Below are 16,486 nucleotides of genomic sequence, written 5' to 3'. Positions count from 1 at the left end.
TACGTCACTTTTCGCACTAAATCGTATAGTTTTCTAAATATTTAAGAAAAACGTATCACAACTATACTAATTTTCCAACTTCCCTCCCCTCCCATCCAAACCCGACGCTTAAAATGGTGTAACTTTTTACCGAAGAATCTGTGGACTGTATAGAACAATTTGCAGTTGGAGGGAAACTTTTACTTTGGATGTTGAGGTTTGGGTCTAATTGCACTGTAGGTACCAATAGACTCAAATTTCAAGGGTCAGAGGTTGTGTTTAAGATTAAGGTTCCTGCTTTAAAACTTAAACAATTCAATTATTGGCTTTCAAGATTCAAGATTTAGAATTCAACATTCAAGCCTTTAGGTACACACCTTTTAGGTTTCAGCCTTTGATTTTAGTTTTAAGATTCTAGGAGTCTACGAACAATGGGGATCCTAAAACTCGTAGGCACAACACTGAAACGAGTTAAAGGGACAGACGTTGGAATACGGGTTTGAATACACCGATGCGATAGCATATCAATGAACCAGAGATTGACGTGCACTATGGCAAATCTAGACAGGCAGGACACTCATCTAAATGAAAAGAAGGACCTAAGACAAGTTTCATGCAAAAGGTAAAATATTAAATTATCTAATATTTTTTCATAAATCTTTTATTTACATATTGGCACAACGCTGACTTGTCTGCTCTCGTACAAAATAAACTTATAACCTGATCATATGGGCCATTGAAAATAAAAAAAACCAATTACATTAATTTTTTCTTGTAATAGCGTTCTACAAACCCTAAACCAAACGCAGATAAAAGTCCCACGGCAAAAAATAAGGAATAGGGTATGAACTTTAGCGAAAATGGAAAACGGACCTTCATCAGCGTTACTAAAAGCTTACACTTAGATTCTGAATATGGCGGGTATCGGACGGAAGACATTTTCTCTCCGAAGGAACTGAAATTCTTTACCAGTATCGGTTTCTTGTGCACGAACGTGTCGAAACCGTATTTTCCATGGTACGCACCCATGCCACTACTTCCGACGCCACCAAATGGCACGTTAGCGACGCCGGCGTGCATCAAAGTGTCATTCACGGTTACACCCCCACTGGATGTGTTCTTAAGCACTAGGTCTACGACCTTCTTATTCTTGGCGAACACATACAAGGCAAGCGGTTTGCCATTTTGGTTTACGTACTTGATGGCGTCCTTCACATCGTCGACGTACATTATCGGTAGAATGGGCCCAAAAATTTCCTCTTGCATTATGGGATCAGTATCCTTAACATCATCTAAGACGGTAAGTTGTATAAACTTCTCTGCCTCATCAGTTTTACCCCCAATGGCCACTTTCCCATTTTCTAGTAGCCTGGACAGCCGTTTAAAGTTATTGCCGTTAATAATCCTTGCGAAATCCTCGGACTTTTGCGGATCTGTTCCGTACCACTTTCGGAGAATACTCTCGGCACTGCTAATAAACCTGCGCCCCACTTCCCTGTTGCACAGCAAGTAATCGGGCGCGATGCAAGTCTGTCCGGCATTTACCCATTTTCCCCACAAAATGCGATGCGCCGCTATATCAATATCGGCACTCTCGTCCAAAATACAAGGACTCTTTCCTCCCAACTCCAAAGTGGTCGGCGTGATGTGCTCGTTTGCTGCAGCATGGACCAGTTTGCCAATCCTCGACGAACCCGTAAAGAAGATATAGTCGAACCTTTGCTTAAGTAGCTCTTGCGTGTCTTCGGGACCTCCCCTAAATACTTGGTAGCAGTCGTTATCGAGATACTTCGGCACGAGCTCTGCTATTACCTTTTCGGTTTCCGGCGCCAGTTCCGAAGGTTTGAGGACGACACAATTACCGGCGGCGATCGCATCAGCCAGCGGGCCTAAACTGACCTGTAAGGGATAATTCCACGCGCCGATAACTAAAACCACCCCATACGGATCGTTGTAAATTAGCACCTCGTCCGACATATTCATGAAATACTTAGGCGGCCGTTCCGGACCAATCCACTTCCGCAATTCGGCGAGAGTGTTGCGAATGTTATTGGAATTAAATCCTATTTCCATTGCGATGGACTCTTGCTTGTGTTTGCCCAGGTCTGCTTTGAGGGCTTCTTCTAGTCGAGGTGCGTTTTCTTCGTAGAGACGTAAAAGATTTTTGAGTTGCTGTTCGCGAAATGCCACTGCTTTTGTACGTCCCGTGCTGAATGCATTTCTTGCTCTTGTTACAACTTCTTCCGTGGAAGGTGACATTCTGCTCCTAAAAAATGAAAGGTTAATACTCGTGCGTTAATGGATCAAACTAATACTACTAAGCGTTGATTGTTCTCACGCAGTCACCAAATTAGGAGACTAAATTGGTTTAATTTAAAGAGCGATGACGTCATGGTTTCATTCACGACATACGTTTTCATTTATTTATTAACTTTTTTGCTCAAGAATTGAAAAGGGCGATCAGATGCGCTGGTTCGAATGCCGTCTCACCCACAGAAAATTCGCCCTCCGTCGATTACGCCCCCTGAATAATCGCGTCCAGTGTAGAATATTGGCCCCCAGAATGTTCTCCCCGGAAGATTCGTCCTGGTGAGATTCGCTCCCGAACATTCATTGCGCGGAATATTTGACTCCAAGAAAGTCGCCCCCCGGGCTTTAGCCTCCAAGAGAAGTCACCACCCGGAGTAATTACTCCCAGAAAATTCGGCCTACTACTGTTTGCAGCTCTTTAGAGCGGTTATACCGAAAAGGCGTTTTCTCATTGGTTGCATTTTGTCTCGAGCGAGTATTGTTAAGGGTAAACTTAGGCATGACGTATTTTCATGGGCGATTTCACCGATGCGAAATAACTTGCATCTTGGAGGAAATGGTGGTTAATTTTCGTGAGCGTATATCTTACATGAGCGAATTGTCAGGTGAATCATCCGGGCCGAAGATTCCGAAGGGGACTCTTTTGGTGCGAATTTTCAGGGTTGAATATTTTCGGGGGTGAATTCGCAGTGCTTTCTTGAGGGCCAATAGTCCAAGGGCGAATTTTTCGGGTGAATAATCTATCTCTACTCGTTTAAAGCTAGTGGTTAAACTCGATTAATTTAACACCCGTTTAACTCTGCTAGTGGTTTTGGGACTATACGTCGTCTAGTATAAAAACAGTTTCTACGCATGGGAATAAGTAGCATAATTTGAGTACACCTCACAGGTGACCAGATTTGCAGTGGGCGATGATTGATGTGATGTGTTTTTATACTAGAAGCGCAATAGTTACGTAACCTACGCCCACGCCCCATTTTCATCATTCATGGTCAAATTTACGACCTTGTGGCTACGTCACAGATTAAATACATCAACTGAATCACTTTTTGACTTCTTTACTTAGCACGAAGCGTTACGCAGTTTTGGTTGGCGAGGGGCAAGGAGTGTCTCCTCGGGGATTACTTGATAACGCATTGCCCATAAGAAGCATATACAGTGAGCGGCTAAAATATGGAACAAACTCATTTAAAAATTTGGTGTTGCATTAAAAAAAATGTTCGCACACGTCTAATCATAATTTTTCTTGCACTCGAGCGAAAACATACGGGGTGCGTCAAAAAGTAGATTTTCATAGCAAAGTTGATTTTTTTTTAATGGAAATACTGTTTAAAAAATCAACTTTGGTATCAAAATCTACTTTTTGACGCACCCTGTATATATTCTCTATACCTAGTTAAAAAAAATGCACAAGACATTATACTTATATTTTATTAAAACCCAATATCTTATTAGCGCATTTTTTAAGAATTAAAAAAAATGTGCTATTGTTTGCGTTCTGTCCGTCCGGACCCACTTCTTCTAGGGGAATGGTCTTAGAGTCCTGGAATTTTGTGCAGTAAGTAGCCTATATATCTTGAAGGTGTGCCAGACGGCCATCAAATTTCGCTGTCTAAAAAGCCCCCCCCCCTCCCCTCCCCACGAATTATTTCCTGAGATGCTGTTTTTGAAAGAAAACGTATATAGCTTTTACATAGGACAACCCTCGGGACAACCTATTGGTCTCAGATTTTGCATACGCGACAATGGGGGGGGGGGGGGAGGGGGAGAGGTAAACACATGTTCTATCCTTCATGCTATTCTAATGAAAGGTCTCATCAAAATAAATTGGTTTGTACAAAGTATAACTTTCCCGTGCGACCCTTTTTCGAGATCAGTGAGCGACGGAGTCTGAGGGGGGGGGGGGGGATTAAAATTAATCTCTCATTGTATTCTAATTAAAAGTCTCAACGAAAGGAACTGTTTTCTACCAACTACTGCCCTTCTTTCTGTCTTCTTATAAAAGCACGAGGAGGGGGGGGGTGGAACTAGTTTTATCCTTCATGGTACTCTAATGAAAGGTCTCAGCGAAAGGAATTAATTTCTACCAACCATAGCCCTCCTCCTCGACCACTTATCGTGATCGGGTATATTCTCTTATACCTCAAGAATGGATTATCGGAAGAGGGTACTCACAAAGGGCTATTGAGACGTCTGCAAGAAATATGTATATCCATTGGTGATGTAAAAACAAAAGCTATTTCTGTTAAAAAAATGCGCTTGATCTGCACAAGAGTTGTGCACAATTTATACTTGTTTTGTTTTTATATGAAGTTGTTCCATATTTTAGCGGCTCACTGTACACTGCGCACACTGCTATTCCATGAGTAGGTAATAAGGTCCTGCTTATTATGGGAACATCAAATGAAGTAGTCCCTGCAGATTTGTAGAAAGATTTCAAAGAAGTTCTCTTGGGAATATGGGGGTATTTTAATAAACACTCCTAAGATCATTAAAAAAAAGACACCTTTACATCTAAAAAATGTTTTCAAAGAGATTTCATTATTGTGGATTTTTAGCGCATTCTTGTAAATTTATTTGTAAAAAGGTAGCTTTTAATCTCACTTTGATCGGCTGGTTGGCTGGCAGCAAATGCGGGGCCGTAGAAGAACGCTTGTAAAATGATAAGGAGTGTACATACACCTACAAGGGCCATGTAATTAACAACTTTTGGGACGAGGCTACGTGATATGGGGTCGGTGCCATCTGGGCGCCATCCCCGGGCGTGTTGTACTAACGTGGTGACTTTTCAGTTTTTTCATATGTTCTTCAACAGTTTTGGTCCGATTGTTTTCAAATTGGTGTCGTCGGAAGGATCGTAATTGTAAACGTGCCCACGGAACTTTGTTTTTTTTTTCATTTGGGTGCCTAAAAGTTTCTTAGAACTCGAATCGCGGTCTCTCCTTCTCGTGTCGCCAATAGAAGCTCGAGCTATGAGAAGTGCGCTAAAAATTGAGTATACTATTTTGTGGAGGGTTTTTAGCGAAATCCACCGAAGTGCTCATTGCGGCTGGACTGGACGTCGGACGTGGGTACCGACAAAGATAATGTGGTTGCCCCCGACAGGATCTTACTGATGGTGGAGTCAAAACTTCAAACGCGAATTGCGAGTGAACGGAAGGACGAAAGTGGGTATCGACAAAGGGAATGTGGTGGTTCCCACAAGATCTTGTAGATGGGGAAATCAAAATTTCAAACGCGAATTGCGAGAAAACGGGACGTCGGAATTTATAAGTTTGTCATTGTCATTGTCTCTAAATTTGGTCCCCCTTAGTGTTTTTTTGAGATTCGGGACAAAAAATAGTCACTGGGTGGTAGATCTGGAATATATTAAACGTGAAAACAAATATTAATTAATAATTAATAAATATAAATATAGCAAACGAGCTCTTGGGTATGGCTATAGCATACGCAAAACCAAATTTTGAATCTGGTGTTGGATTTACTATTATTCCAAGTGCATATAATAATAATAATAATAATAATAATATAGACGTAAAGAAAAAATTGAGACTCGAAATGTTTTTATTTGAGTCTCAATTTTTTCTTTACGTCTGTAATTAATTACTCAAACATATTATGGAGTTCTTCGTCAACAAAATAATAATAATAATTTTTTTTAAATATATAATATCCGTTTATTGATTGCAAGTCACTTCCGATTGACAAGTATTGACCAAAATTGAATCACCTAGTCCCTTGACCATTGTCTACCTATTACTGAAAACAGAATTGGAAAATTCGAAACCGTTCGTGAGTTATCATGTACAAAGATGGACGGACAGAAAGTCCAAAAGCATAAACTCGCTTTTTGTCGCTCATTAATAACATTAATAATGTTCCAATTGTTTTGTAAATTGCTACACAAGTTACGGCTCCGTCCGGGAATATAAAAACGACCCCTCGTATAACAGGTTTTAGCTAATACCTCCTTTGTGGGCTTAACTCACTATAGAAACATTTAACATAGTCAACCATAAATTTCCTGCAATCCGACCACAATACCCTTGAAACTCTAACCCAAAAGAGCTACTAGGGAGCTTTCGAAACAGTGAATGAAAAGCCTAGGTAAGTACTAGAAAATTTTTCGAAGAAGACTCCTCTGTGCATTAGGTTTTTCGATGTGTTTATATAATTATTTATGTTGTCAGGTCTTCTTTTTTGTTTGTTTCATTTTATGCGGTGCTGATTTTAGGTCTGTTTACCACCGCCAATAATATTTAGGTTGAGAATCGCTGTAAAAACCAGCGGGTCAGCATTGCGTTTTTCCATCTTCGCAAGAATTCTGAGACATCCGACGGCTATCCAAATTAGACCCACATTTCATTCGAGCTGGGGTAATCTAAGAAGTATCCACTTCACAGAGGAAACCGATTCAATTTTGCATGCGACGGTATAACCACCGGCTTCAGGAAACACTGTTTTAAGAAATGTATTGTTCAATTTTCAATTTCTTATTATTATCGCAATCATATAATAAGAGAAAAAAAATGCTTGATGTAAAATTGTAATTAGAATTTTCGGTGATTATTAAACGGCACCAAGTTGTGCATATTGCCTTATGAAAACATTCAGTAATTATGTCCAATGTATTTATTTAAGTAATTCTTAGAAAAAAATCGTGGCCACGAACTAAAAAATTGACAAAAAGTTCGGGGCAAGATACATTAACCCAGATAATAATGAGGAGAACATTGGAAGCGGATTGAGATTTGTTTTATTTATCAATATTTAAATTAAATTGAATTAAATTAAATTAATTAAATATCACGTTGGAATATTTATTGTCCATTAAGCAGGAAATGTGAAATCAAACTAAAAAATTTAACTTCCAAGTAAAAATAGAAAGGGACAGTTTTTTTGCTGTCATACTCTCATTAGCGCATTTTTGCAAAAATTTTTTTTGTAAAAAGTAGCTTTTAATCTCACTTTGGCTGGCTGGCTGGCTGGCTGGCTGGTCGGCTGGCTGGCTGGCTGGCTGGCAGTAAATGCGCGCCCGTAGAAAAACGCTTGTAAAAAGACAAGGAGTGTACATGTAACTATCGGAGCCGTGTAATTAAGAACGTTAGGGATGGGGCTACAGGATTTGGAGTCGACGACATCTGGACGCCATCCCCGAGCGTATTATACTAACCTGGAGATTTTTCAGTTTTTATCTATCTTCTTCTACAGTTTTTCTCCGATTGTTTTCAAATTGGTGTCGTCGGGAAGATCTTGTCAACGCGCACAACTCCTGCGTGGCGGAATTTTGTTTTTTTTCCTAGGGGCGAAATAAACCACCTTTTGCGCGGCGCGCTTCGAGGGGTAGTCGACTTTGGGCGCCCAAAAGTTTCTTACAGCGCGAATCGCGGTCTCTCTTTCTCGTGTCACTAATAGAAGGTCGAGCTATGTGAAGTACCCAAAAGTTGAATACGATTTTATGCCGGGATTTTAGCGAAATCTACCAAAATGTGAATTACGAATGAACGGGACGTCGGAACTGTGTATCGACAAAGGGAATGTGGTAACCCCCGACGAGATCTTACTGATGGTGGAGTCGAAACTTCAAATCCGAATTGTTGCGGGTGATCAGAAGTGGGTGTCGACAAAGGGAATATGGTAACCCCCAAAGGATTTTACTGATGGTGGAGTCAAAACTTCAAACGCGAATTGCGAGTGCACGGTAAGTGAGAAAATGGTACCGACAAAGTGAACGTGGTAGCTTTCGGCAAGATCTTATTGATGGTGGAGTCAATATTGGCTAATAAAACACTGATCTGCCACACAAAAATGCGCTGAAGTCCCTTCGATCTCACACGAGGACTTTGATCATTTTTAGCGCATTTTTGCAAAAAATTTTTTTTGTAAAAAGTAGCTTTTAATCTCACTGGCTGGCTGGCTGGCTGGCTGGCTGGCTGGCAGCAAATGTGGGCGCGTAGAAGAACTCTTGTAGAAAGGCAACGGGTGTACGTGTATCTACAGGGCCGTGAAATTTGTCAACCTTAGGGACATGGCTACATGATGTGGGGTTGGCGACATCTGGGCGTCATCCTCGAGCGTAGTATACTAACGTGAAGGTTTTTCAGTTTTTTCCTATCTTCTACTACAGTTTTGGTCCGATTCTTTTGAAATTGGTGTCGTCGGAAAGATGTTGTAAACGCGCACAACTCCTGCGTGGCGGAATTTTGTTTTTTGTCATAGGGGCGAAATTAACGACCTTTTGCGAGGCGGCGCGCGCGTCTTCGAGAAGTAGTCAGGCGCCTTTTACCTTCCGTTGCGAACTCACGCGGTTTAACGTTTCGTGAATCTCGAATCGCTGTCTCTCTTTCTCGTGTCGCCAATAGAAGTGAATTGCGAGTGAACGGGACGTCGGAAGTGGGTACCGTAAAAGAGAATGTGGTAGCCCGCGACACGATCTCACTGATGGTGGAGTCAAATCTTCAAACGCGAATTGCGAGTGAACGGGACGTCGGAAGGGGGTACCGTCAACGGGAATGTGGTAGCCCCCGACACGATCTTCCTGATGGTGGAGTCAAATGATGGTGGACGTGAATTGCGTGCGGGTGAACGGGACGTCGGAAGTGGGTACCGTAAAAGGGAATGTGGTAGCCCGCGACACGATCAAGGGGGTACCGTCAACGGGAATGTGGTAGCCCCCGACACGATCTTCCTGATGGTGGAGTCAAATCTTCAAACGCGAATTGCCGGTGAACGGGACGTCGGAAGGGGGTACCGTCAAAGGAAATGTGGTAGCCCCCGACACGATCTTCCTGATGGTGGAGTCAAATCTTCAAACGCGAATTGCGGGTGAACGGGACGTCGGAAGGGGGTACCGTCAAAGGAAATGTGGTAGCCCCCGACACGATCTTCCTGATGGTGGAGTCAAATCTTCAAACGCGAATTGCGGGTGAACGGGACGTCGGAAGTGGGTACCGTAAAAGGGAATGTGGGAGCCCGCGACACGATCTCACTGATGGTGGAGTCAAATCTTCAATCGCGAATTGCGGGTGAACGGGACGTCGGAAGGGGGTACCGTCAAAGGAAATGTGGTAGCCCGCGACACGATCTTCCTGATGGTGGAGTCAAATCTTCAAACGCGAATTGCGGGTGAACGGGACGGCGGAAGGAGGTACCGTCAAAGGGAATGTGGTAGCCCCCGACACGATCTTCCTGATGGTGGAGTCAAATCTTCAAACGCGAATTGCGGGTGAACGGGACGTCGGAAGGGGTACCGTCAAAGGGAATGTGGTAGCCCCGACACGATCTTCCTGATGGTGGAGTCAAATCTTCAAACGCGAATTGCGGGTGAACGGGACGTCGGAAGGGGGTACCGTAAAAGGGAATGTGGTAGCCCGCGACACGATCTCACTGATGGTGGAGTCAAATCTTCAAACGCGAATTGCGGGTGAACGGGACGTCGGAAGGGGGTACCGTCAAAGGAAATGTGGTAGCCCCCGACACGATTTTCCTGATGGTGGAGTCAAATCTTCAAACGCGAATTGCTGGTGAACGGGACGTCGGAAGGAGGTACCGTCAAAGGGAATGTGGTAGCCCCCGACACGATCTTCCTGATGGTGGAGTCAAATCTTCAAACGCGAATTGCGGGTGAACGGGACGTCGGAAGGGGGTACCGTCAAATGAAATGTGGTAGCCCCCGACACGATTTTCCTGATGGTGGAGTCAAATCTTCAAACGCGAATTGCTGGTGAACGGGACGTCGGAAGGAGGTACCGTCAAAGGGAATGTGGTAGCCCCCGACACGATCTTCCTGATGGTGGAGTCAAATCTTCAAACGCGAATTGCGGGTGAACGGGGCGTCGGAAGTGGGTACCGTAAAAGGGAATGTGGTAGCCCGCGACACGATCTCACTGATGGTGGTGTCAAATCTTCAATCGCGAATTGCGGGCGAACGGGACGTCGGAAGTGGGTACCGTCAAAGGGAATGTGGTAGCCCCCGACACGATCTTCCTGATGGTGGAGTCAAATCTTCAAACACGAATTGCGGGTAAACGGGACGTCGGAAAGGGGTACCGTCAAAGGGAATGTGGTAGCCCCCGACACGATCTTCCTGATGGTGGAGTCAAATCTTCAAACGCGAATTGCGGGTGAACCGAACGTCGGAAGTGGGTACCGTCAAAGGGAATGTGGTAGCCCCCGACACGATCTTCCTGATGGTGGAGTCAAATCTTTAAAAGCGAATTGCGGGTGCACGAGGAAAGTGGGAAGCGGTTAGTGAATGTAGTAGCCTTCGACAAGATCTGTTATTGATGGTTGAATCGAAAGTGGCTAATAGAATACTGATCTGCCACACAAAAATGCGCTGAAGTCCCTTCGATCTCAAACGAGGACTTTGATAATTTTTTTAGTAAAAGTGAACTATTTTTGAATTTGTTTCAACTTGGGCAGTGCATACTTCATTGTATATTATAATATCATGTCGGTAAGTATGTTTTTATTATTGCCATTTTTGAATTATGACATAAAAATAAGGTCGGTGGGTGCAGTGGGTGTGTAGCTTATTTTCATTTGTACTTGCTTTTGTATTTAACTGGAATTATTCCAGAACTTACAACCACCAAGTTTGAATCGTTGCTTTATAAAAACTTCAACTATAGCGCTCTTACCTTAAGTAAACGAACGATATACGTATTAGTCGTATTACCATCAGCGGTATAATTGCTGAAAGATAGATATAATAGCTATACCTCTACCCTAACCTTGATGCAATTTGCAGCATAATTATGCGTATTGAGAAAGCTACACCCTCGGCTACACCCAAATGAAACTATGAAAAGAGTAACCATTAAATTTCCACTTTCCTAAAACACTGTGCAATAAATGTTTTGACGAAGATCTAAAACGGGGTCAATTTTATAATGGAGGAGAGGGGAACCAATTTCTCTACAATAATAAATTCTTACAACTTTAATCCTGCTAGGGGTACTAATAAATGACGTATAATTTGGAAGAAGTTTTCATTACCTACTTCCACAACAGTATTTCCATTTCTTCAATCGTTCGATTACTTATACCGAGAAATAAATTAAGCTAATTATAGGGCTTGTCGTGTAGTGTTTTAGAAGGGTGCAAATTTTGGTTGGGACTCTGTATGGGTATTATAATTGTCATTTTTTTACAAGGCAGCTTACAACATAGTTGACAGAATATGGTATTGATTTTTTGTCATGTTTGTCTGTCTGTCTGTTTGTAAACACTACAAGACAGACAGTAAGTCAGATCTAAACCAAATTTGACATACCCATAATTTCTACCTCATGAGAAGAACCCTATCAATTTTTAAACAAATCGTTTGCCTGTCAAGCCCATTTTTGAAGCTTTCTGGTTTTAATGCGGATATCCTATTGTACTAATTTTTTCTGTTAGGTTTTATAACTAAATGCGTAAACGCTCATATTGATTTTGTAGATGGCACATTTAGCGCAATGCCTCTCTTATTTATGAAGATATTTAAATGAAATTTTGAATGTCTGCACTTCAAATAAAAGAAAACGTAATACAACCTTGAAAATTTGGATGTGTGCATGCACAACGCCGAATTTCTTATTAATGAAGGTATGTAAATGAAACTTCATGTACAGGGTGTTACATACAGTATGTCCCCGGATTGACTTGACAACAGGAAAAAAATATTTATTATTGATTTTACGACAAAAAGTTATTCATTACCTATACAAAGTTTTTCTTGTTTTAAGAATAAGATTGATGTTCAAAGATTTTGGATTGAACGTACAGGGTGTTCGTAAATTAAGGAAACATGAAAACCTCTCAAGAGACAAGTTCGCGTATTTATTATTTTAGGGAAAAATTTTATTAAAGAAAAGTGTTTTTAATATAAAATAAAGCCTAAATACAAATTTTTATCTTGATTTTTTTTGTAAAATGCTGCAAATAGTTTCTGATGAAAGCCGCTATGAATAAAGAGAAAATTAGAAAAAGTTTAGATATGAAATATACAAATTTTCAGATTAAATTTCCAATTTTATGATTCATTCTAGACTGTGATTTATTCTAGGGTGTAAAGCGAAAGCCTTTGGGAAACATAACCAAACGACACTTTAGGCGTATCGTACAAAACATGAAAAAAGATTGTCTAGAAAAAAATTTCTCTTCTAATGTTAAATTAATAGAAACCAACTGCGCAGTGGGTAATATTATGGAAGCAATACCTACTGACGTTCAAACTTCTCCAATTGCATCATGTTCTGTTATGCAAGTGGACCCCCCAACAATCCCTTCAACTTCTGGCTACCACACAATAACCATGACTGGTGCAGTTGATAATAGGGATCAAAATGTCGAAACAAATGCAATTATTAATGTGCATACTGGTAGATCAACCGAGACCTCCACAAAACAACAACTTGCTATTTGGGCTATCGAAAACCACATTTCCCAATCTGCTGTAAATAAACTTTTAGCAATTTTAAAGCCTCGCATTCCTGAATTACCAAACGATGGTCGAACATTACTGCGGACACCAAGACCAGGATTTTTCAAATTTGAAGATGTTCCTCCTGGTAAATACGTGCATTTTGGTGTTAAATCGGGTATCTTACACACACTTAAAAGGCATGGTGTATCTGTACTTAATATGGACTTACAATTAAAATTAAATATAGATGGATTGCCATTAAGTAAAAGCTCCACAGTGCAATTTTGGCTAATTTTGGTGTCGATTATAAATGTTGAATTTAATGAACCTATAATAGTAGGAGTTTATTGCGGCAAAAAGAAACCAGAGTCCTGTAACCTCTTTTTACAATATTTTGTGAAAGAAATGAAGTTGTTGAAGGAAACTGGAATTTCAGAGGGAGATATAAAGGCTACAATTGCAGTTAGTATAATTATTTGTGATGCACCTGCAAAAGCACTGATATTAAATGTGAAAGGGCACAACGCATATTTTGGTTGCAATAAATGCCACGTGGAAGGCAGTTTTATTAAGAATCGTATGACATATCAGTGTGTAGATGCGAAGCTACGTACAGACCAAGAATTTGAAAATAAGGTGGATGAAGATTATCATAAGGGAGATACTATATTAAAAGAGTTACATATTGGATTAGTGACACAAGTGGGTTTAGATTATATGCATCTTGTTTGTATTGGCGTTTTAAAACGGGTACTTAAATTTTACGTATATGGACCTTTTTTAATGTACGCCTTAAACAGGCCGAATTGAGTTTAATAGACGTACATATTGAATCTATAAAACAATATGTTCCAGTGGAGTTTTCAAGGCTACCTAGGTCATTACAAGAGCTTGATTTTTGGAAAGCTACTGCACTGCGTTTTTTTCTGTTGTACACTGGAACATCCATTTTAAAGCCTTATTTAAGAAAATCACAGCTGAAACACTTTATGGCTTTGCATATTGCCATGCGAATCTTGGCATCACCAAAAATGGCACACCAGGATTATGATTATCCACAAAGCTTACTAATTTTTTTCGTAGAAAATTATAAACATTTTTTTGGTGAAGAACACATTACATATAATGTGCATAATCTTATCCATTTAGTAGACGATGTAAAGAAATTTGGTTGTGTGGATCATTTCAGCGCCTTTCCATTTGAGAATTATTTGCATGAAATTAAAAACGTAATGAAAATTTCTGGTAAACCCTTAGAACAGATTTCCAATAGGGTATTTGAACAAAGACAAAATTTCACACCTGTAACAAAAATTATTTACCCATATCTATTGCATTCTGAAAAAAACGATATCCTGTTTATGGAGAAAGATATACAACTGGATACTAGTTTAAGAAACAATTGTGTGTTATTGAGATCCAATGAAATACTGCAAATCACTAATATTATAAGTTCAACAGTGATCAAGGGACGAAAAATAAAAAATTCTGAAATTGACAACCTGTATCCTAGTATCTTAAAGATACGTACAATTGAATGTAATTATATGTTAGATGTAGAAGAAACATTTTCGTATAAAGATGTGGCTTGCAAGTGCATTAAAGTTCCTTCTCATGATGGAAATTTTTTTCAAGTGTTGCCTTTGTTGCACCAGATGTAAAGTTAAAAAATGTAATACCCAGCAATGTTTATCCATATATGTAATTTATTTTTTTAGTTAAATAGTTATGCAATTGTATATGACTTACCAGTATCGGATGATGGAGAGCAATATACAATTGTTTTGAAAAAATGGCTTCATGAAAAGGAGACTATAACTTACTTAAGCCATCCTACAAGCAAGGAGTACCAAAAATCGTTACGGCTTAAAAGAAATCCCGATAAGTTATGGAGTGTAACAGCGGTACAGGTCGTGGGATACTATGGTAATAAACTTTCTCAATCATTTATGTAATATACAACTCTGTGCTTACATTATATAGATACTTATGAACAGGCCAAGGCAAAAGAAACCAAACTATTGCAATATAAATCTTCATCTGAAGTGGAAGAAAATGTGACACACAGAAACAATAAGGCTCTAAGGAAACACTGCACTAGTAGAAGGGACAGTGATTTCCATTACGAAGAGGACTAAGATTCGTTATCACCATTACCTCTTCCAAATCAGAATAAGTTGGATGAGGCGGGTATATCATTAGAGGATGTACCTGTAGTCATAATTCCGCCTCATGAAGAGATTGGTATAGTCAATCCAAGTGCCGAAGTTGACTCTCCCGCATCATCAGCAGATAGTATGGTATCGATCCAAGCAGGTATGGCTTTCCCAGTAATAACTATATGTACACATGTATTATTTACAGTGTTCAACTTACTTCGAAGCATCAATGATCAATTGGTAAAGTGTGATTTATTATTGCAAAGTCACACAGATAAATTAAATGGTATAGAAAAAAAATTAAACATTTTACCATTCCAACAAGATATTCCAGTTTTATCCATCGAACTTCCCCTTAAAACAGTTGAAGAATTGGAACATTTTGAAGAAACTTTAAAAGACGAGACCCAATTGGCAGCATTGGTAAGCTTCTCTAATAGTTGTAGTAAAAGTAGGTAATGTCCCATTTCTTTGAAGAAACATATTTTGAAGCGCCTCGTCGAATCTACGGAGCGGAGTTCTGTTTTTAAAATGCTTTCTAAAATGTTCGATTTTGAACTGGCAACAATTTGTTCCTGGAAGGGTCGAAAACAAAATTATAGAACTGAAAACCTTGCACTGATTAAAATTCTGATTGGTAAGAGAAAAAGGTCTTGTAAATTTATATTTTATAAAGGCATATATTTATTCCATAGAAACAGTTCATGATTCTTTCCCTTACGCAAAGGATGGTGTGATCGAGCATGCAGGCATTGACTGGTTTCGAGCTGCTCAACAGCGATTTGCAAGAAGGAAGAATACACTGCAGTGACTTTACAAGGTTTGTTTAAATTAGGTTTGACACCAAATGTAAAAATTATTTGCAGTGTAATCAATGCAGTCACATGGGATTTCTTTATTTAAATTATGTTAAGTTAATTATTCATTGACTGAACTTTGATTAGGATAGTTTTTTATCTGTAAAAATTATTTGTATTCCTTGTTTTTTTTATTGTATGTGTGATTTCTTTAGGTTAAGTTATAATTATAAGATCAAATGAACTTACCTGTGAAATTTGATCATAATTATATGAAGGTCTCGACCTTCGAAGATCAAAGTGGTAGTCTCTCTCTTTCCTGCTTGAACCACGCGATTTAAAAACAAAAAGCGGGGGAACGCGTCCTCTCTCCCAGGGTACACACGCTTTATATTCAAACTTATCAAGGAAACAATTGTCGCTTCTCGGTGTGGATTGGGTGGGAGTGACTTCTCGGTCGAGACCTTCATATAATTATGATCAAATTTCACAGGTAAGTTCATTTGATCTTATAATTATATTTCATGTCTCGACCTTCGAAGATCAAAGGGTAGTTGTTTAAAGTTTATAAGACAATTGTTTTAACTTTTGTGTGCAAAATTGTGTTCATAAGCTTATGTCCGAAATAATCGCTACATATACCAGAACACATGAGAAAACGTTTATTAAGTGTGATAATAAGATTCCACAACGAAAAATCCTACCCTAATTAACCAAAGACAATATCGCTAGTTTTATAACTAAAACTAAACTTAGTATCTACGATAAGTAAAAGGTTACATTTGCGATGACAAAACGGTTTTTGCAAATCTATCGTTATTATCTAAAGG

The 16,486-nt window shown here is 39.8% G+C and overlaps 1 protein-coding gene and 1 pseudogene across 1 annotated transcript; one reads left to right on the top strand and one right to left on the bottom strand.

Annotated features, from left to right (window-relative positions):
* Positions 1-622: 622 nt before the first annotated feature.
* Positions 623-2,283, bottom strand: LOC116179069 (annotated as a pseudogene).
* A 12,557-nt stretch (positions 2,284-14,840) lies between these two features.
* Positions 14,841-15,855, top strand: LOC116179875. The gene is made up of 5 exons (XM_031499749.1): positions 14,841-15,016; positions 15,065-15,282; positions 15,337-15,496; positions 15,555-15,679; positions 15,726-15,855. Exons 1-4 carry the CDS (start codon positions 14,998-15,000, stop codon positions 15,668-15,670), a joined length of 513 nt encoding a protein of 170 aa, XP_031355609.1. The 5' UTR covers positions 14,841-14,997; the 3' UTR covers positions 15,671-15,679; positions 15,726-15,855.
* Positions 15,856-16,486: the final 631 nt, after the last annotated feature.

Source organism: Photinus pyralis, unplaced genomic scaffold (genome assembly GCF_008802855.1).
Source record: "Photinus pyralis isolate 1611_PpyrPB1 unplaced genomic scaffold, Ppyr1.3 Ppyr1.4_LG8, whole genome shotgun sequence".
In the NCBI taxonomy this organism is placed as follows: domain Eukaryota; kingdom Metazoa; phylum Arthropoda; class Insecta; order Coleoptera; family Lampyridae; genus Photinus; species Photinus pyralis.
This window is presented reverse-complemented; position numbering and strand designations above follow the sequence as displayed.

Excerpts from the sequence above, each read along its gene's own strand:
- LOC116179875 (XM_031499749.1), top strand. Across the intron at positions 15,283-15,336 it reads AGACCCAATTGGCAGCATTG|AAACATATTTTGAAGCGCCT; the intron begins GTAAGCTTCTCT and ends ATTTCTTTGAAG. Across the intron at positions 15,497-15,554 it reads ACTGATTAAAATTCTGATTG|AAACAGTTCATGATTCTTTC; the intron begins GTAAGAGAAAAA and ends TTTATTCCATAG.